Genomic DNA, 21,744 nt, shown 5'->3' with positions numbered 1-21,744 from the left:
AAAAAGCTCCAGAAAATTAGCGTACAACCATGAAAGATATCCACAACAAAACTAATGACATACACATCAGTGTATAACTGAAGTACCAAGTCCTGCACATCCTACGAATTCAGCATGTCCGTGGGCCAAAGTCTTGAGAAACAAGGGCAAAGCCCACACAGGAGACCTGAGTCCTTTGGAGAGAACACTGCAGGGGCATCAGATGTAAAAACTACAGGCACCTCAGGGGGAAGGGAAGGGGGGGGCACCACAGCCACATGAGTCCACGACGCCAGATCCACGAGGAGCCACCATGCCCACTGGACCATCCTGGGGAGTGCAAAGCCACAGTCTCTCAATGTCTCTACAGTGGGTGGGCTGCCCACTGAACCATCCTGGGGAGGGCAAAGCCACAGTCTCTCAATGTCTCTACAGTGGGTGGGCTGCCCACTGGACCATCCTGGGGAGTGCAAAGCCACAGTCCATCAGGTGGATGACAGTCTCCACTGGTCAAGGAGGAGGCATGGTGGGCACAGTGAACCATAAACGGTGCTTGAGACGGCGGTGCCCAGCGGAGCGGTGCTTGAGACGGCGGTGCCCAGCGGAGCGGTGCTTGAGAGGAAGGGCCCAGCGGAGCGGTGCCTCAGAGGAAGGGCCCAGCGGAGCGGTGCTTGAGAGGAAGGGCCCAGCGGAGCGGTGCCTCAGAGGAAGGGCCCAGCGGAGCGGTGCTTGAGACGGCGGGGCCCAGTGGAGCGGTGCTTGAGACGGCGGTGCCCAGCGGAGCGGTGCTTGAGAGGAAGGGCCCAGCGGAGCGGTGCCTCAGAGGAAGGGCCCAGCGGAGCGGTGCTTGAGACGGCGGGGCCCAGCGGAGCGGTGCTTGAGACGGCGGTGCCCAGCGGAGCGGTGCTTGAGAGGAAGGGCCCAGCGGAGCGGTGCTTGAGAGGAAGGGCCCAGCGGAGCGGTGCTTGAGAGGAAGGGCCCAGCGGAGCGGTGCCTGAGAGGAAGGGCCCAGCGGAGCGGTGCCTGAGAGGAAGGGCCCAGCGGAGCGGTGCTTGAGAGGAAGGGCCCAGCGGAGCGGTGCCTCAGAGGAAGGGCCCAGCGGAGCGGTGCTTGAGAGGAAGGGCCCAGCGGGCCGGTGCTTGAGACGGCGGTGCCCAGCGGAGCGGTGCTTGAGAGGAAGGGCCCAGCGGAGCGGTGCTTGAGAGGAAGTGCCCAGCGGAGCGGTGCTTGAGATGGCGGGGCCCAGCGGAGCGGTGCTTGAGACGGCGGGGCCCAGCGGAGCGGTGCTTGAGAGGAAGGGCCCAGCGGAGCGGTGCTTGAGACGGCGGGGCCCAGCGGAGCGGTGCTTGAGACGGCGGGGCCCTGTTCAGCGGTGCTCTTCTCCACGGCGGGGCCCGGTTCAGCGGTGCCTATCTCCACGGCGGGGCCCTGTTCAGCGGTGCTCTTCTGCACCGCGGGCCCTGTTCAGCGGTGCTCTTCTCCACGGCGGGGCCCTGTTCAGCGGTGCTCTTCTCCACGGCGGGGCCCGGTTCAGCGGTGCCTATCTCCACGGCGGGGCCCTGTTCAGCGGTGCTCTTCTGCACCGCGGGCCCTGTTCAGCGGTGCCTATCTCCACGCCGGGGCCCTGTTCAGCGGTGCTCTTCTGCACCACGGGCCCTGTTCAGCGGTGCTCTTCTCCACGGCGGGGCCCTGTTCAGCGGTGCTCTTCTGCACCGCGGGCCCTGTTCAGCGGTGCCTATCTCCACGCCGGGGCCCTGTCCAGCGGTGCTCTTCTGCACCGCGGGCCCTGTTCAGCGGTGCTCTTCTCCACGGCGGGGCCCTGTTCAGCGGTGCTCTTCTCCACGGCGGGGCCCGGTTCAGCGGTGCTCTTCTCCACGGCGGGGCCCTGTTCAGCGGTGCTCTTCTCCACTGCGGGGCCCTGTTCAGCGGTGCTCTTCTGCACCGCGGGCCCTGTTCAGCGGTGCTCATCCAGCAGGTCAAGGGAGCCAGACCTGGCCTCGACTCCCTGCTCAGTCGCCCTCGGACCGTGACGTTTCTGGACCCTTCGGGGACGGACTCCTGGCCTCCTTAGTGTCCTCCTTCCCAGCTGGGATGTGGCATGTGGGGTCCACCTTCTCCGCGCTCCTGCTGCCCTTCCGCTCCTTTGATGGGGCTCTCGGGCCCTTGCCTCCCCTAGATGGTGTGGGTGGTGAAGTGGCCGCACATTGCTCCTTGGGGGCAGCCCTGTCGGTCCTCGCACGGCGGTCCTTGTTTTTGCGGGTCCTCTTGCCGGGGGGGGGGGCTGGACGTGTCCTTGCTGCTGATCGATGTGTCACTGCTGGCAAAGGGTGGGCTCCAGAACCCAGGCACAACAGTGACACCCGAAGCTGGGCTGGTGGTGGCTGCGGTGCTCTTGGGACTCTTTGAAGATGGATGGGGGAGGTCATCGGGGGGAAAGAGGTTAAGGTTAGCCAGGAAAAGTTTTTTAGGGCCAAGGTAAAGGGTAGGAGAAGTGGAGATGGAAGTGGAGGTAGAGGAGGTGGTTGTAGGAGAGTCAAGTGTGCTGTCATTGGGTGAAGGTGCTGGTGCTGTAGGCTGTCGTGAGGTGGATGGCTGTTGGGTGGGTGGCTGCCTGCGTTTGTGTGTCTTGGAAGAGGGGGTGACAGACACAGTGGGAGAGGACACAGGGGACGTGTACATGGCAGTGGGGGTGGTGACTGCACGAGTGTGGACTGTACTGGAGGGTGAGGTGGTGATGGAAGCACTGGCTGATGTTGGGGTGCATGCAGGTGTGAGTGTAGACATCACAGGGAGGGAGGAGGGAGACGAGGAGGAGGGGGACACAGGGGTGGCAGTGGCTGTTGGCATGTCTGCATCTGGGTGTTGCTCGGGTGAGTGTTTGCGGGATCTGTGGTGCTTGTGTTTGGATGAGCTGCTCTTGGGTGTTGAGGTGTGTGCAGGCTGGTCTGATGGTGTGGATGGGATAGGCTGAGGAACAGGAGACAGAGACAGGCTGGAGGCAGTCAGAAGAGGGAGGCTGGAAACAGGGACAATGGCTGCCGTCAGTGCTGAGGCCAGAGCAGTGAACGCTTGTTGTTGGGCAGCCTGACCCGAATTAATGCCCTCCAGGTACGCATTGCTCTGTTGCACCTCCCTTTGCACACCCTGGATGGCATTCAAAAGGGTCGTCTGCCCAACAATGAGCGTCCTTACCAGGTCAATGAGCTCCGCACTGAGGGCAGCAGGGGCAACAGGGGCAGGGGCTGAGGTGCCTGGGGCGAAGGAGACGCGCACCTTCCTGGGCGAACCGGCACGGAGCGAAGACTGAGGGGCTGCTGGGAGGGCGGGGCTGGTGCGCTGGGTGGCGGCTGTACCTGTAGAGGCGGGGGGCACGGATGTTGCCACCACCCCTAGGGAGCTCCCATCCGAGGACGTGTCGCTTTCGCTGCTCTCACCAGCGGTCCCCGTCGTGGTGCTCCCCTCGCCTTCCGGATCACTGGTGCCCTCGGTGTCTGTTCCTGGGCCCACCGGGGCCTTGTGTCCTGCAGCTCCCTCGTGCTCCGATGCCATATCTCCTCCGCCTGATGATGCTAATGCACACATGCACAAGAAGATGAAGAGAAAGGGTGGGGGGAGAAAAAAGAAGACCAGGTTGAGTGCATGCAATGTCAACACCGTTGGCGGAGAGGACAGACACAGGTGCCTAATGCACTAAGCCGCGCATTCGGGGTACACTACTCAGTACTACTGACTAAGACAACAGGCCAAGAGACGTCAAACGCGCACATGGGAGATGCTGGACCTTCAATGGCTGTACTTGTCACCCTACAGAGGTGGGGGCCGGGGGCACAGGGCCATGCCTAAGGGAGAGGACTACACTACAGAAAGCGCCCTGGCCTAATGTCACCCACAGCCCTCCTCCCCCACCCAGACGCCTCCACTGCGCAGAAAGATAGGAGAATGTGCTGATACTCACCCCCTTGTGTCTGCTGTGATGTCTTAAAGCGCCCATCCAATTCAGGGTAGGCCACCGCCAGGATCCGGGACATCAGGGGGGTCATGGTGCGACTGGCACCCCTCCTAGGTTGGGAGGCCATCCCCAGCAGTGTTTCTGCGGTCTTCCTTGTTCCGCGGCGGATGTCCTCCCACCTCTTGCGGCAGTGGGTGCCCCGCCTGTTGTGGACCCCCAAGGTCCGGACTTCCTTGCCGATGGCACGCCAAATCTCGATCTTCTGATGGGCGCTGACCTATTAGACATGTACAGGGTGGAAAGGAGGAAATCATCAATGACCTGCATGTTAGATGTAATTGCCCCCCCCCCACCCACTTTGCCATATGGCACATGCTCTCATCTGTCGGGCGTTGCACTCCTCATTCGCCCCCCACCCCACCAACTTACATCCACCCCAATCCACACAGGCATAGCCCATTCCATTAGCACCCGGTGTACTCACTTGTTGGTCTGGAGGACCGTAGAGTAGCGCATACTGGGGGAGGACCCCATCCACGAGCTTCTCCAACTCTTCAGACGTGAAGGCAGGTTCCCTTTCCCCAGTCGCAGCAGCCATTGTATCTTCCAGACCGAGGTCACAGCAGCACTTGCAGTATAGGTCCTCTCCTGTGGATGATCAGGTCTCAAGTGATTAAGCAGATAGAAAATGGCGGTCACGCCCGCGGCGGTGCGTACCGCGGCGGTGCGTACCGCGACCGCCGGCGCACTTCGTCATTGGCTCCTGAAACCCATAGGCTTCAATGTTAACCAATGCGGCTTTGCGCCGCGGTCTTCGACCGCCTACCGCCACGGTGTGCCCCGCCAGCGCATTGACCTCACATCCCATTGTCCCATTGTCCCACTTCACAGGTCAGGCAGCCGCCATTTCAAGGGCCCACATGGCTTAATTTTGACTGCGACACACAGGCCTAGGCCTTGCATTGCCACACATACACGCCTTTCAACCCATTGCCATTCTTTAACTGTGCAAGCTGTCTGTACGTACCTGTGGTTTGGCTGACTCTGTGCTCCATGTTGTCCTTCCTAGGCACCGTCCGCTGGGACTTGCGATGAGAAGGAGGAATCCTCGCGTGTACCGACCGCTGGTGGACCTGTCGACAATGGAAGAGCGCCATATAATACTTTGATACAGACTTGACCGTGCCACTATCCATGAACTGTGTGCCCAGCTGGAGCCAGCCCTGATGTCCGCCAACCCACAGGGATTCCCCCTCTGGTGCAGGTTTTGTCAGTCCTCCATTTTTTGGCCAGTGGGTCATTCCAGACCACAGTGGCCATGTCATCTGGAATGTCTCAGCCTATGTTTTCTAAGATTTTGAGCAGAGTGTTGTCTGCCCTGATGAAACTCATGCGGAGCTACATCATTTTCCCCGAGGAGGGTGACTTGCCTACAGTGAAGGGTGATTTCTATGCCCTTGGACATATCCCCAACATCATTGGTGCCATTGATGGGACCCATGTGGCTTTGGTACCCCCAAAAGACGATGAGCAGGTGTACCGAAACAGAAAAAATTATCATTCGATGAATGTCCAGGTGGTCTGTTTGGCTGACCAGTACATCTCCCATGTAAATGCCAAGTTCCCAGGGTCAGTGCATGACGCGTATGTGATGCGAAATAGCAGCATCCCCTATGTGATGGAGCAGCTACAGAGACAACGTGTGTGGCTAATAGGTGACTCTGGTTACCCCAACCTGCCGTGGCTACTGACCCCAGTAAGGAATCCCCGGACAAGGGCAGAGGAACGCTACAATGAGGCCCATGGGCGTACTAGGAGGGTGATTGAGCGAACCTTTGGCCTCCTGAAGGCCAGGTTTAGGTGCCTGCATATGACAGGTGGATCCCTAATGTACTCACCAAAGAAGGTGTGCCATATCATCGTGGCGTGCTGTATGCTTCACAACCTGGCTTTGCGACGCCAGGTGCCTTTCCTGCAGGAGGATGGTCCAGATGGTGGTGTTGTAGAAGCCGTGGAGCCTGTGGAGAGTGAAGAGGAGGAAGACTCAGAGGACGACACAGACAATAGGGACAGAGTGATACAACAGTATTTCCAGTAACACCCAGGTAAGAATCACCCACGCCATTTCCCAATTGCTTCTAGCCTCCTGCATCTGTACTTTCTGTAGTTCCCACCAGATATTTTTGGGTAATTTTTTATTTTCCCTTCCCTTCTCAGTGCTGTATGACGCAGTGCCTGACTTCTGCTTGGTTTGCCCATGAACTACAGCGTATTGACATTGGTATGTTGTCATCACTAATTGACAGAACAGATATTGAACTGATTTGTGTGCAATATGTGATTTATTTACAGGGCTAGATATTGGTACATGTGATTATAAGGGTGATGGGTGGGGGTGGAGTAATGTCCATGGCAGAGTCCAGTTCTCAGTCTCACAGGTGCATTGTCCTTTTGCCTGTGGAAGGATGGAGCAGAGGCAGTTCATGGTTGGACAGGGTGGCAATGTGGAAGAGTGGGAAGAGTTCAGGGGGTATGTCCTGCTGGCGGGGGTCTTGACATCCTACTCTGTCTTTTTTTTGGATCTCAGGCTCCTCTTACGGGGTGGTTGTTCTTCAGCAGGAGGTGGGGTTCTGGTGGCCTGCCGTGGTGTTGGGGCCTCCTGTCCACTAGCGCCGGCGGAGGTGGTAGGCTGTTCCTGGTCCGGGCTAGTGACAGGGGCCCTGTGTGGTGCCACATGGTCCCGCAACGCCTCTTCTATCCTGTTGAGGGCCAGGACGATGGTCCCCATTGCGGTCCCGATGATTCTCAGCTCCTCCCTGAACCCCATGTAGCGTTCCTCCTGCTGTGCCTGGATCTCCGTGAACCTGGCCAGTACCGTCGCCATCGTCTCTTGGGAGTGGTGGTATGCCCCCATGATGGTGGTGAGGGCCTCTTGGAGAGTGGGTTCCCTGGGCCTCTCCTCCCCCCCCTGTCGCACAGCAGCCCTCCGAGCTGCCCGGTTTCCCCCGGCCTCTGTCCCCTGGACGGTGTGCCCGCTACCACTGCCCCCAGGTCCCTGTTGTTGTTGGGTTAGCCTGGGTGCCCTGTAGTGGCAGACACACCGCTGATTGAGCTGTCCTAGAGACAGAGGCATGGGCCCGCTGGGTGGGAGCTGTGCTGGTGTCGGCAGAGGGGGTCGGGTCTGGTGTGGCCTGTGGCTGCCTGAGGGGAACCGACTGCCCAGAGGTCCCCGATGGTCCGGGCTGGTCATCAGGTTCACTGTCGACAGAGCTGCTATCCTCAGTGTGGGCCTGTTCCGGTGGTGGGATGGACACTTCTGGACCCTCCTGGCTGGTGTGTTGTCGTTCGGGTCCTGCATGGGGTAAGAGAGTTTGGTTATTATTTCTGTGTGTGCAATAGCATGCGTGTTGTGGGTGCCCTTGTCCCCCAGTGCAGGCATTCCCTGGAGGGAGGTGTTGTGAGGGTATTTAGTGGGGGGGAGGGGTTAGTGCAGTGGTCATGCTTAGGTGATGGGTGCCCATGATTTGTGTTGGCATGCAGGAGTTGGTGTTGGGATGGGTGGGTTGTGCTGGTGAGACATTGTCAGGGAGGATGTGTGCTGGGGGGTTGGGGGTGAGGGTGGGGGTGTGGGTTGGCATGCTGGTGGGGTGGGGGGGATATAGTAGTTGAGATGGGACTTACCAGAGTCCATTCCTCCGGCTACTCCAGCGAGGCCCTGAGGATGCAGGATGGTCAAGACCTCTTGCTCCCACGATGTAAATTCGGGAGGGGTGGGTGGGGGTCCGCCGCCAGTCTTCTGGACCGCGATGTTGTGCCTGGAGACCATCGATCGGACCTTCCCCCGTAGGTCGTTCCATCTTTTGCGGATGTCCTCCCTATTCCTGGGATGCTGTCCCACCGCGTTGACCCTCTCCACGATCCGCTGCCATAGCTCCGCCTTCCTGGCTATACTGGTGTGCTGCACCTGCGAGCCGAAGAGCTGGGGTTCCACTCTTAGGATTTCCTCCACCATGACCCGGAGTTCTTGGTCCGAAAAGCGTGGGTGCCTTTGGGGTGCCATGGGGTGATGTGGGTGAGGTGTGGGGTGGTGTATGTGATGAGGAGTGTGTTGGTGAGTGGTGCTTTGTGCTACTATGTGGTGTGTGTGATGGTGTAGTGTGCCTCAGTGTGTCTTGCTATGGATTGTCTGCTGTGTCTCTCTCTCCTTCTCTCAGTAATTAGGGTCGCAGGGGTTTGTGGGTGATGTGGGTGTGTGTTTTATAGTTGGTTGATTGTGTGGGAGTGGTGTGTGTATGTGTATCAGGTGTGTGTATTTCAAATTGTCCAATGTGGCTGTGTTTTGGTGATGTGTGTGTATTCTGACCGCGGCGGTGTGTACCGCCAATGGAATACCGCGTTTGAATGACCGCCGTGTGGATTCGTGGGTCGTAATGGCATGGGCGTATTTCTGTTGGCGTGACGGTGGAGGTTTGGTCATCTCCAGTTTATCGCTGCCCGCCGATGTGGCGGGCTGCAGTGGAGGACGGATTTTTGGAGGTTTGGCCGTTGTGGGTCAGAATGACTGTGGCGGTTGACCGCGGCCGCGGCGGTGTTATGGCGGTCTTATGACCGGCGGTAAGGGCATTTTACCGCCGAGGTCAGAATGACCCCCAAAAGCTCTAACTAAATATGTGACAGTGAGGGTTATTCCAACTTTGGAGGAGGTGGTAATCCGTCCCAAATGTGACGGATTTACCACCAGCCGTATTACGAGTTCCATAGGATATAATGGACTCGTAATACGGCTGGTGGTATATCCGTCACTTTACCGTCACTTTTGGGACGGATTACCACTTCCTCCAAAGTTGGAATAACCCCCAGTAACGCCAACCGTGAAACTGAACAAAAAATATAAAACAACTTAGAAAGGCCAGTTTATACTCACAGTAGTTCCCAATAATTCTTTTGGGTGTGATAACTTCTGAAATAGCTGGCCAGACACAGCACAGGCTTAGAAGGACAATCGGGGCAGTACATAAGAGTCTCCCTCCGGATACTTCTTCTGGTAAAGACTCTACATTTCTTAGTGGGAAAGTCTTTTTTGGGAGTGGGAGGAATGTGATCAGGAAAGGAGTGATCTTTCAATCTAGTCACATCCTCCACCACTGTTTCTCTAGGAACGATTGCCTGTTCTATCACAGACTCCTAAAATGTAACAAATTTCATCTTTGACTCCCGGGACCAATCATTGAAAACAATAAAAGCATTACAATTTGGTAAATGTAAAAGATGAATTGCTAACTTCTTATATCAAATGTAAGACTTACGAACAAAAGTGTAGAGTCCCAACCTCTGATTTATTCTATCTACTCCACCCATGTGCTTATTGTAGTCCAAAATGCACGCAGGTTTGCGCACTTCAGCAACCTGACCCCAAACAGTCACAAGGGGAGTACTCTCATCATGGATGTTAGTCAGCATGTAGACATTCCTTCTGTCTGCAATTTTCACAGCTAGCAGCTCATCATTACGCAAGGTACTGCACTGTTCCCTCTCAAGTTTTTTACACACAAGCTCCCTTGGATAGCCTTTACGCTTAGAGCAGATTGTGCTACAAGCAACAGTTTCGACTCTGAGCAATTCCATGAACAATTGCACTCCAATGTAGAAGTTCTCTAGGTACAAATGGTGACCTTCAGTCGTCTATCAAGTTCCCACACAGTTTTCTCACTAACTCCAAAAGTGGGCGGACAACCAGCGGGGGTTCAATGCTGGAATCCCTACCAGTGTAGACCCGGAAATTATACACATATCCTGTACTATTTTCAGGCAGCATATACATCTTAATTCCATACCGTGCGCTCTTGCTAGGAATATAGGGCCAGATGTAACAATGTTCCAAATTGCGAGTTGCAATTTGCGAGTCCCTGTGACTCGCAAATTGCAACTCACAATTTGGAATGCAGAAAGGTGTCTCAGACACCTTTTGCGAGTCGCTATGGGGTCGCAAAGACCCACCTCATTAATATTAATAAGGTGGGTCGCAATTTGCGACCCCATAGCGATTCAGGGCACTCACGGGGATGGTAGCCTGCTGGAAACAGCAGACCACCATGTCCGTGACTGCTTTTAAATAAAGCAGTCTTTTTTTTTTCAAAGTGCAACCTGTTTTCCTTAAAGGAAAACGAGCTGCACTTTGAAAAAAAAACCGAAACCTTTATTTTCGGTATTTTTCAGGGCAGGTAGTGGTCCATTGAACCACTGCCTGCCCTGAAAAATTATTTTTTTTGCCAGACACAAAGGGGAAGGGGTCCCATGGGGACCACTTCCCATTTGCGCCTGGGTTACCATCCACTTCAAGTGGATGGTAACTGCGCTTTCATTTGCGACCGCAATCGCGGTCGCAAATGAAAATGCATAGCATTGCGACTCGCAAATAGGAAGGGAACACCCCTTCCTATTTGTGAGTCGGAAATGCATTTTGCGAGTCGGTTCCCACTCGCAAAATGCATTTTAACATAGCAAAGACGCATTTGCGACTCGCAAACGGCGATTTTTGCCGTTTGCGAGTCGCAAAGTCTTTGCTACATCTGGCCCATGCTGCCTAAAAAACAAACGGCCTTTGAACAGGACCAAAGACTCATCTACAGATATTTTTTTCCCTGGAACATAGACCTCTGAAAACTGATCTACAAAATTATCAAGGACAGGCCTTATCCTAAAAAGACAGTCAGAATCAGGGTGATCTCATGGCAAGGCTAAAGCATTATCAACAAAATGCGGCATCCGAAGAAGAAGCAAGTACTAATTACGAGTCATGTTTGCAGAAATATAGCCGTTGCCATCAAGGGACTAGTAGACCAATAAAAAAGTAAAACCCAAGAACATTTTCACCCCTTCCAGATTTGTGGGAATCTACTGGGTAGCTCTAGAGCAGGGGTGTCAAACTCAAATTCATCGGGGGCCGCATCAGCAGTTTGGTCAACCTCAAAGGGCCGGTTGTATCTGTAGGACTATGGGGGTCATTCTGACCCTGGCGGCCGGTGGCCGCCAGGGCCACCGACCACGGGAGCACCGCCAACAGCCTGGCGGTGCCCCTTAGGGCATTCTGACCGCAGCGCTTTGGCCGCGGTCAGTGCAGGAAAACCGGCGGTCTCCCGCCGGTTTTCCGCTGCCCGTCAGAATCCTCCAAGGCGGCGCAGCATGCTGCGCCGCCTTGGGGATTCTGACACCCCCTACCGCCATCCTGTTCCTGGCTGTTCGCCCGCCAGGAACAGGATGGCGGTAGGGGGTGTCGCGGGGCCCTGGGGGCCCCTGCAGTGCCCATGCCAAAGGCATGGTCACTGCAGGGGCCCCCGTAAGAGGGCCCCGCTTGTATTTCACTGTCTGCATAGCAGACAGTGAAATACGCGACGGGTGCAGTAGCACCCGTCGCACCTTCCCACTCCGCCGGCTCGATTACGAGCCGGCTTCATTGTGGGAAGGTCGTTTTCCCCTGGGCTGGCGGGCGGCCTTTTGAAGGCCGCCCGCCAGCCCAGGGTAAAACTCAAAATACCCGCCGCGGTCTTTCGACCGCGGTACGGTATTTTGGCGGCTCCCGCCGGGCGCGCGGTGACCGCGCCCGGCGGGAGTCAGAATGACCCCCTATGTGTCCACTCTTTATTATCATAAATTATTGTCACTGCATTCAATTATTACTGTTTTTTGTAATAATGTAAGTAATAACTAGCTCTGAAAGCAGAAACATAGTCAGAATAATGGCAAGTAGATATTCAAATGTACAATTATTGTACAATTTATTGAAAATTGATTTTTGGTAACAGACAGTATTTTTTTTTTAAACAAACAAATATTGCCAAACACTGTTTATTACACATATGGCAAACACAAGGCATTAACTTTTTTTTTAACTTTTCTGACTAGATGGCTGACATCGTTTTCCTCAGGTCAGTCCATCGATGTCTGGCGTTAGGTCTTGTACAATCCGCAAAACAGCATGGAGGTTATCATCAGTGATGCGTGATCTGAGCTTGGTCTTGTTCAGATTCATGACTGAAAACATCTGTTCACATAGATAGGTGCTCCCAAACATGGACAGAACACGTGCAGCTTGAAGTCGGAGCTGTGGCATCAAAGCAGGGGGGAGGAGACGGTAAAAGTCGTCGACTGTCGCATCCTGGAACTTCGCTTTCAGGCTGCTGTTACACTGAAGTTCTATTAATTCCATTTGAAGGTGATGTGGTGCACTGTCAACATCGATATTGAAGGGATTGGCAAAGCTGGTAAAGGTTAAGTTTTGTTCTTTAAAGTCAGAAAAGCATCGATTGAATTCATCAATCAGCCGATTCACTTTGGTACCCAATCGAGCACATGAAAAAGTACCTGGGAATGAGGTTGAGATGCTCTAGCAGATAGGAAAGTGGGCAAGACTGTCTTTTTCAAGCTGTGACTTCCATAGGCGCAGTTTCTCCTGGAAAGCTGTTATTGCCTCATACATTGAGGTTATGACTTGTTTGCGGCCCTGCAGCCTCAGATTCAGTTGGGCGAAATGCTCTGTTATGTCACACAACATGGCAAAATCGCACAGCCAGTTTGGATCTGACAGTTCTGACAAGGGCTTCCCTTTACTTTGCATAAAAAGAGTAATTTCTTCCAAAAGCTCAAAAAATCTCTTGAGAACGGTGCTCCTACTCAGCCACCTTACTTCTGTATGGTATGGCACATCTGTATGTTCCATGCCCACCTCCTTCAAAAATTGTTGGAACTGACGATGATTCAGACCCCATGCACGCAGAAAATTCACTGTTTTCGTGACTGTGGACATTATGTTATCCAGTTGCAGAACCTTGCCACACAGAGCTTCTTGGTGGATAATGCAGTGATAAGTTATCAGCGGCGTGTGGCAATTACTTTTTTTCATTTTCTCTTTTAACAGTCCAACCAAGCCATTTCTCTCTCCACACATTGCTGGAGCGCCATCAGTAGTAAGTCCCACCAACTTTTCCCAAGGTAATTTAATTTTATTTATGGATTCCTCCACTGCATTGAAGATGTCCCTCCCAGTTGTTGTCCCATACATGGTGACCACATCCAAGAGCTCCTCACTGACAGACAAGTCTTCCTTCACACCTCTTACAAAAATAGCTAGATGAGCTGTATCAGTATTGTCAGTGCTTTCATCAACAGCTAATGAAAATGCCAGATAACTGCATGCCTCTTCAGCCAACTTTGTTTTAAGATTACAGGCTAGGTCCCTGACTCGGTCTGTGATGGTGTTTCTTGACAAGCTGACATTGTTAAAAGCCTGTCTCTGCTCAGGGCACACCTGTTCACATACCTTCAGCATACACTGCTTTACAAATGCACCTTCTGAAAAGCACTTTGAAGCTCGCGCAATTTCTTCAGCCACAAGATAGCTGGCTTTCACTGCTGCATCATTTTTTGCTGTCATTTTTGCAAAAATATTCTGTTGAGAATGCAGGCTACCTTTTAATTCTTGGACTTTTTGTTGCTTTTCCTGGTGGCTAAGGTTAGCAAATTTGGCTCCATGTTTGGTCTCAAAGTGCCGGCGTAAATTGTATTCCTTCATCACTGCCACTGCCTCATAGCAAATAAGACATACCGGCTTGTCTCCATTAATCACAAACATGTATTCACTTTCCCATCTCTCCTGAAATGACCTTTTCTTTTCTTGGACATTTTTGGGTTATTTGATTGTAGTTTATGGTCCCTATACCACTGTAAAGTGACACGGAAGTGGTCAGTATATCCAAAGTTTACCGCTCAGACTTTTAAGCAGAATAATAAGCAGACCCCGCCTCCCCTCACATACATCATACGTACTTACAGTACAGGAGAGAAGGGTTCAGGCAGCCGTTGGATCTGTCACATCACAGGATGGCATGCACTCAATATAAAAACAAGTGGAGGTTTCCTGAATGCATGTAAAGTGGAGGCTTCCTGTGTAGAACGGCCGGCGCCGCTAGAGGGCAGACGTTCTCTGGCTTGTAGGCTGCCGCGCATGCGCTGAAGAGGCGGCTTTCTTGTGTCAAAAAAAAAAGCGAGAATAAAAGGTGAAGGCTGGCGGCCGGCGGCGGCTACACGGGCCACATGATGAGGTCTGGCGGGCCGTATTCGGCCCGCGGGCCTTGTGTTCGACACCCGTGCTCTAGAGTGTGGCCTAAGTCTGGCACTATTGAACCTCAAATACTGCTCAGCATACAAATTAGTCTGCTCAACAATCCCTTCCAAAAATACATCGTCCATAAACAACTGAAAGAAATTGATAGGCAAAAGGTTTTCTGTATTGACTCTACACCCCATGAGACCAGTAAAGGCAAGCAACTCTGGCTGCTTCATGTTTGGGTAAACCCAGAGTTCAGGTCTTCCAATGTGAAACCTTTCAGCCCCAGGCTGCTGCACTATTGGCACATAAGTGTCCTCCTCTAAAACAGGCCATTTATCTGCACTGAGAGTGGCTTCCTCATCAGAAGATTGCCGTCAGACAGAACATTCACTGCCAGAATCTCACACTTCCTTCTCTGCCTCAGATGCAGAGTCTGTCTCATAATCATGGTCAGAAGATGACTCAAAAAGCATTCCAACAACCTGCTGAGCGGTCACCCTGTGCCTAGCCATGATCCTTTCTAAGAAAGTAACTTGACAAATGTGCCAACAACAACCAGCACTGTCTAAAATAAGTAATAAACAAAGTGTGGCTTAATCACAGTTATGTACTCAAAAACTATACCACTCACTTGCCTGAAAAAGCTAGACTCACCAGCAACTACTCTGCCCAGACACAGCAATCTCCAATGATATCCCACTAAAAAGAAAAGAAAATTAGACAGAAGACAACACAAATATAATTGTGCACAAATCTAAGGAAAATTTCACACACAATCCTGCATTTAGTACACCACATACAAAAATGTCATTCATGCATGGCAATAATACTCTTTTGGAGTAAATTGTTTTTTCTTACCTAAAACATGCAACTACCCAAACTACAGGTCAACCACTGCCAAAACTGAGTCACAGCAAAAGAAGCAAAAGCTTTGAACTAGAACAAAAAGGAGAAATAAACCATTATAATCGCAAATACAAATACTTCGCCAATGGACAAACACCTGCCACTAAACATTTAGAAGATTTCCTTGGTGTCTAGTGCTTTCTGCCCCCCTCAGGGGAAGATGGGCCTAAAAGAATATGCTGATCTTCCCCCAAGGGGTGGGGGAGTAGAAATGGCCAACAGTCAAGTGCCCCTTTTGGGGGGCTACCCATGCCCAAGCGGCCGCCCCCACACAAAAAAAACATAAAACAAAATAATCCCTGGTGTCTTTGTGGCTTCTGCCCTTTTAGGGTAGATGGGCCTGAACAAAATAGGCCAATCTGCCCCCCCTTGGGGGCAGAAATGGCCAACATGTGTGTGCCAGCCTTGGGGGGGCGACCCTTGCACTAGGGGCCACCCCCACACAAAAAAAACTAAACTAAAAAAATCCCTGGTGTCTTGGTGGCTTCTGCCCCCTTAGGGGCAGATCAGCCTAAAAATAATAGCCTGCCCTGCCCCCAAGGTGAGCAGAAATGGCATAAAGCATATTGCCCCTCAAAGCCCTTGCCCAAGGGGCCGCTCCCCGCAACACAAAACATATGAAAAACAAATCCCTGGTGTCAAGTGGGTATTCCTGCTGCTCGATCGCAGTGTGATCAGGCATCGGGAATGCTGCAAGAGACATTGAGGGAAAGGAAAGGCCTTTCCTTTCCCTCAATGACTCTTCCAAAGTAAATCCTCCCCAGCCATAGGAGAAACTCACCGTTTTCTCCTTCGTTGCGCTGGAAGCAAATGGCTTCCTCTAATGATGTCAGCACTGACATCATTAGATTCCCGGGGGGGGGGGTTGGGGAAGCAATTCTCCTTTCCATCCCTGCCCAGGGGAGTGGGGTGGGCCAGGAGAAGGACGAGCTGATCTTTCCCTCGGCCCAGCAGCGCTGTGGCAGAAGGCGAGATCAGCTCATCCAGGACACTCATGGGGTTAAAGACATTGGCAAAGGCAATAGCTCTGGCTAAACACACTCTTTGTGTTCATCTGTTTCAAGTTCATTCTCCACTTCCTAAGCAAAATTTCCCTATCCCTCTCTAGCTTTCTTTCTATCTGTTCTGTGGCGCTCTCACCCCTATGTACTCACCAGGCACATAATTCCACTACACAAACATACTCCAATACAACACACCTAATTCAACTCCACACCACACATGTCCACTACACTCTGAAACCAAACCACATAGATAAAAGATTGTCATTTACACTGCCAATATAAGAGCTCTAACTCTCACAACTGCAGGACCTATTGCATTGCACATGCTTGTTGTAAGTTTACATTTGTTTTGGTATTCGCAAACACAGATTTAATAGTACGTTTACGACTGCAGAGACATGAGTATAAGTTTACCTTTGTGAATCAGGCCGTTATTTTTTATCATAATGAAGTTTGTTCTTCTTATTTGTCTGATTTTAATGTGCCTTTAGAGAATTTGCCTATCTGAGAAGACAAGAGAGAAATTAAAAAATGTGCATTTTTGAGAATTATTGTCAAAACAAGTATGGTACTAATACTGATCAAGGTTATGTGTGTATTTTGAGTAGTGAGAAGTATCATTTTATTAGAGTATACAATGAGAGAAGAGTAAATATTGTGAGAAACTGGGAAGACCAGAAAGTGGCATTAGAGCAGATAAAAGAAGTCGAGGAATTCAAATTGTCGAGTTTACATCCTAGATTGAGAATGGAAAAAGAAAGGAGAGGTGAGTTGTGGATGGTAAGGCATATTTATTCTAAGGGAGAAAAGATAGAAAGTCTGTGTGATTGAACTCAATAGAAGTTAGTGGAGACTATTTACAAAGTAGCAAACCAATTTTGAGGGGAACGCATTATGTCTGAGAAAACTGCTTATTTTAATTTGACAAGAAATCAGGTTGGTTCATGTTATTTAGCTTTAGTGTTTCTTAGAGTGTATCATATGAGTGAAGAGTAGTTTTAAACAAGTAGTTGTATAAGTTAGATGCTATAGTTCCTTCTGTAGAAATGGAAATTAATGATGTGGAAATTAGACATTTATCTACAGTTGTAGGTAGGCTGGCGGAGATACAGCTGGGTCACTTAAGCATGTAAATGTAGAAATGGTAGCTATTAGGATATGGTTATGCAAAATTGTTTAGCATTAGTTATTCACTTGGCGAGAGAGGGCGGAGTCTGTAAGATGGTTATAGCTAAAAGATGCTGCACATTTATAGCCAATAATAGTAGAGTTATTGATTATTTGTGAATAATGTAATTCATCTTTTCCACGAGCTCAAGACACTGATTTATATTGGCAGACAGATAACCTTTCCACCAAAATCTAAACCCCATTATTTCCTATGAGAAATAGATTTCGACGGACAGATTATCCATCACCGTTGTGATGGAGTAACCCGTCCACCAATATCTAAAACAGGCCCATAGACTTTTGAAGAACCTGGCTTATGGGAAACAGCAGGTTCATGGTTTAGTGAGTCAGGGAAAAGTTTTGATAAGGTTGGTGAATGGCTTGAAAATGTAGATGCAATTGCTTTAAAACCACACTAACACCTGAAATACTCATAGTGATTTGTTCAATTATTGTGTTTCTTTTGCAAAAATTCTCTGAATGTATGACTAGTAGATAGAAAAACAAAAAAAGCGTAAAAACAGATTATAGAAAAGGAAAAGATCAATGGAGATGGAATAAGAGAGAGTCTTAAAATCATGTCTCCAATCAGATGAAACTGGCAAAGGAAAACCTTTGAAAGGAATTGAAGATGATGACGGTGTCTACTAACTGGTGGCTGATTAACAAAGAATATTATTGTGTTTTTAGTGAGCATAAATATAATCAGAGAGGGGAGAACTGTTTTTTTGTGTGCATTTTGGGTGACAAAATATTTTGAATACTAATGATTTTATGATTAATTTTAGTCATAAATGCTGAAATAGTAAAATTGCACTTTATTAGACGTTGAGAAGTGGTTTTGTCACATCATTTTTATTAATGTGTATACTGTATTGGTGATCTGTTAATTTTGCTCCTTCTCATTTGCCCTCCCAATCAATGTCCCCTTGTGTGCCTTCTCTCCTCATAGCCTTTGCAGATCACAGGACACTGTGACGTAACTGGTTATTTTCCCTATAGAGCCTGCATCATGAATGAAACTTTCTTTGTGTACTGAATTTTTCAATCCCAAGGACATTTCCATAGTACTTTCCTAAGAGACCTACTAACATACACTGGTGTATGAGTCTTTGTTTGAAAAAAATGTCATATTGTGGTGTGCATCTCCGGAGACCAACAGCATTGAAGCTGCTAGAGCTTTTTTTAAATATCGGTTAGTTTTATATGCTATAGTATGATAATCTGTATTCCGATTTGCCTAACATGTGCTATCACTAGTCATACCATGCTGAATTTGCAGTTTTTGCTTATTACCTGTTCATAAAATGTATATAAAAACCCCTTGATTTTTGGGGGTGAAGCAGAGACTTTTCCTTAGCTACCTGGGATGCTGTCTATTTACTTGATGATCTTTGATTTTCCTCTTGGGATGCAGTCTGCTCTTCTTATGATTTCTGCTGTTCATCGGGACCTAGAATGATTCTGATTTCTGACTATGTACTTTGTACTTGAACCTTTCAAAGTATTTATCATATATTTCTTTGAAATGCTTAACTTGAGATTTTTGTTATAAAAACCCTTACATTTTCGATGATTTAGAACTAAGGGCCTGATTATGATCTTGCAGATGAGGTTACTCCATCACAAACATGATGGATATTCTGTCTGCATATTACAATCCCATTGCATCCCATGGATGTTGTAGTATGGCAGACAGAATATCTGCCAGAATATCTGCCACATTTTTGACAGAGTATTCCATCTGCCAAGATTGTAATCAGGCCCTTAGTTATTGAATGAACCGAGTTACTATTTGATAACTTTGCTAAATTAATGTTGGGTCTGATGTTTAGGAGGTTGTTATTTAACACCAAATTAGTACTGCCAGAGCAGAATCTCTGAAGGCAATAATTTTGGGGTGTCTATAAGATTTTGTAGGTATGTATTCTGCTCCCACACAGAAATCAATCAGAGAACTCAGAATGTTTACCACATCTCCCACATGATTCATTGTCACATATATAAATAGAAGGTTGTGGCCTGTGATTTCTTGGGGAAATGATGGATGGAAATAATAAGCTCTTAGCAATGTCTCTGGAATCAATCTTAGTTACTTTTCCTGGGAAATCCAAGCAGCATCTTGTTTTATTGTGTGCAGGGCTGATAGGGGTACCCACGTTTTTACAGTTTTACATACACAGCACAGGGGCATTGGAGCACTTTACATGAGCACCAGATATATTATAGAAGATCCATTTGTTTTAGACACTAGGAGGTGACAACTTATGAAATGTAAACTGTGATTCTCAACTGGTGCTGGGAATTCATAAATGGTTGATAGAAAAGTACACCCAGGGCAAACACCACTACCAAATTAATTGGGAAGATGAGATTGGACAGTGAGTTACAGATACAAAATATAAAATAAACTTGCACAATGTATTTAAGAATATCACAGATGCACAGGGTAGAGAAATAGCAGGTGAAAGTTTGAATATATGACTCCTGACTTCTACATGACTTAATCAGATTAATACCTTAAGATTAGATACCTGTGTGAGAGGCCGTGAGTTTTTTTTAAGCCAGTAGTTGCCGGTGGGGCGACCAACACCCATATGTGGGCACGAGCCCTTGGTTTTCCTCATCAGATATTGAATGTGAGCAAGAGAGAGAAAAACACAGAAATGGGAAAGAAGGAGAACTAGACTACACAGCTTTGGTATTTGGTGCACTAAGTTTGAATAGCACTGCTGGAGCAGAGATTTATGCACGGACACTTATTATTTTCCAAATCAAGCACTGGGTTTTGTTAGGGACATTAACACTAAACCTCTGGGGGTGGAGTAACATTCACCTCTTTTGAAAGGAAATTCACACAGCCAAAGCAGACATTACAGAAATGTCTGTACCTAAAACTGCAGTGAGAAATCTCCTTTGATGGATGCTGGAGGTTACCTGGCATTAACTTAGAGGAATGTTTTGCTCCCTCATGCCTATGAACATCTTCTATCAATGTGGAGTCTTTTGAATCCACGGATACATGACTGCAAAGCAATTGCACATCTTAGGCATGAAGGAAATCGCACAAGCAAAGTACAATGAAGTGAAATCTTTCAACATAATATGGAAACAACTATTTACTTTTTTGCTATTACATGAATAGCACCCTTTGAGGGCTACTCCTTACTGTAACAGGCACACAAGAGACCAAGACCTAGTAATCTGAGGAAAGGTAGCCACCACTTCTTTAATGCAACAATAGGGCACCCTTAACAGATGGAGGTTCCAAGTGAATGGAGGAAAAGAGGAAGGTGTTGTTATTTGCTCTTATTTCTTTAGAAGGTATAGGAGAGGTCAGGGAGTTGGGGAGAAGTATTGAAATTGCCTGAGAATATGGCCACAGTGAGTTATATTTATTTATTCTTCTTTGAAAATCGTTAGAGCTGTCAGCCTTGTGTTGGTCTTCCCCCAAACATTTTGCCTGGACTGCTGGCTGTAGGATTCTTTGCACTTTCCCACTACTAATCAATGCTAAAGTGCTCATACCCTCACGCTAAAACATGGTAAAATTGGCTTACACCTCATTGGGATATTTAGTGTACATAAAAAGTCCCTAGAAAAGTGGTATCCTATAAAACCATGGCCTGCAAATTAAATGCTAATATTGGGCATTGTTCCATCCACTTAAGTAGCCCCTTAATAAATGTTCCAGGCCTGTCATTGTAGACTGACTGCAGTTTTAAACTGTCAATTTAACTTGGCAATATAACCTATGTGCCAAGCCCTAAACCCCCCCTTTTATTGCAAATAAATTATCCCTAAAGTAGGCTCTAGGTAGCCCATAAGTCAGGGTGCATGTAAATAAAATGTTGGACATGTATTTTTAAGCTTTACATGTCCTGATAGAGAAAACCCCCTACATTACTTTTTCACTACAGTGAGGCCTACCACTCCCATTGGGTAACATTGGGTTGCCTTATTACATTTAATAAGTGCTAACCTATTATTGGGAATAGCTAAACATGTTTGTTTGGTGTCTGAAAAATTTTAATTAAATGCTCTCTTTATTGGTAAAGTCAGACTTTAAGTTACAATTTTGAAAATGACACTTTTAGAAAGTTACACTTTTCCTGCTCAAACTATTTGGTGCCTGCAGTCTCTTCCTGACTAACATGACTATGTGTAGCTGACAGCTGGACACTGTTTTTTTTTCCTGCCAGAGAGCCACACAATAGATGGCTTAGGTGTGTATGGACGGGCCATCAACAGGCAGACTGGGAGTGGGGCAGAACTGGGTACAGCCCCACTTGCAACTGAATAAACTGTGCTCTGCCTTCCCACAAAGGTTTCTTTCTCCACTGCAGTGTTCATGCAGCCAGCCTGGAGGCAAGGTAGGGGAAGCAGAAAACTTCAAGCAATTGAAAGAGATTTTTCTAGAAACTTAACCTACTTCAACGGAGGCCCCAGGTATAAAAAAGAACCCTCAGACCCAGTCTTCAGTAAACCTCTGGAACCATGGAAGACTAAGAAGGACTGCTGTGCTGCTCTGCAACCAGGATTGGTACTGTGCTACCCTGTTGTCCTGCTGCCTGACTAAGAAGGACTGGACCTGCATCTTGAAGCCAGGACTACCAGAGAGACTCCAAGGG

General features: G+C 49.2%; 1 protein-coding gene across 1 annotated transcript in view; it reads right to left on the bottom strand.

The window, feature by feature from the left end:
- Positions 1–11,849: 11,849 nt before the first annotated feature.
- Positions 11,850–21,744, bottom strand: part of LOC138245986 (general transcription factor II-I repeat domain-containing protein 2-like) — a 107,537-nt gene continuing 97,642 nt past the window's right edge. Inside the window, 1 exon segment of the mRNA XM_069200151.1 lies at positions 11,850–13,592. Within this exon segment, the coding sequence (XP_069056252.1) occupies positions 11,850–13,592 (1,743 nt within the window).

This window comes from Pleurodeles waltl, chromosome 1_1 (assembly GCF_031143425.1).
Source record: "Pleurodeles waltl isolate 20211129_DDA chromosome 1_1, aPleWal1.hap1.20221129, whole genome shotgun sequence".
Classification (NCBI taxonomy): Eukaryota; Metazoa; Chordata; class Amphibia; order Caudata; family Salamandridae; genus Pleurodeles; species Pleurodeles waltl.
Note: the sequence above shows the minus strand (reverse complement) of the source record. Positions and strands in the feature narration are given on the sequence as shown.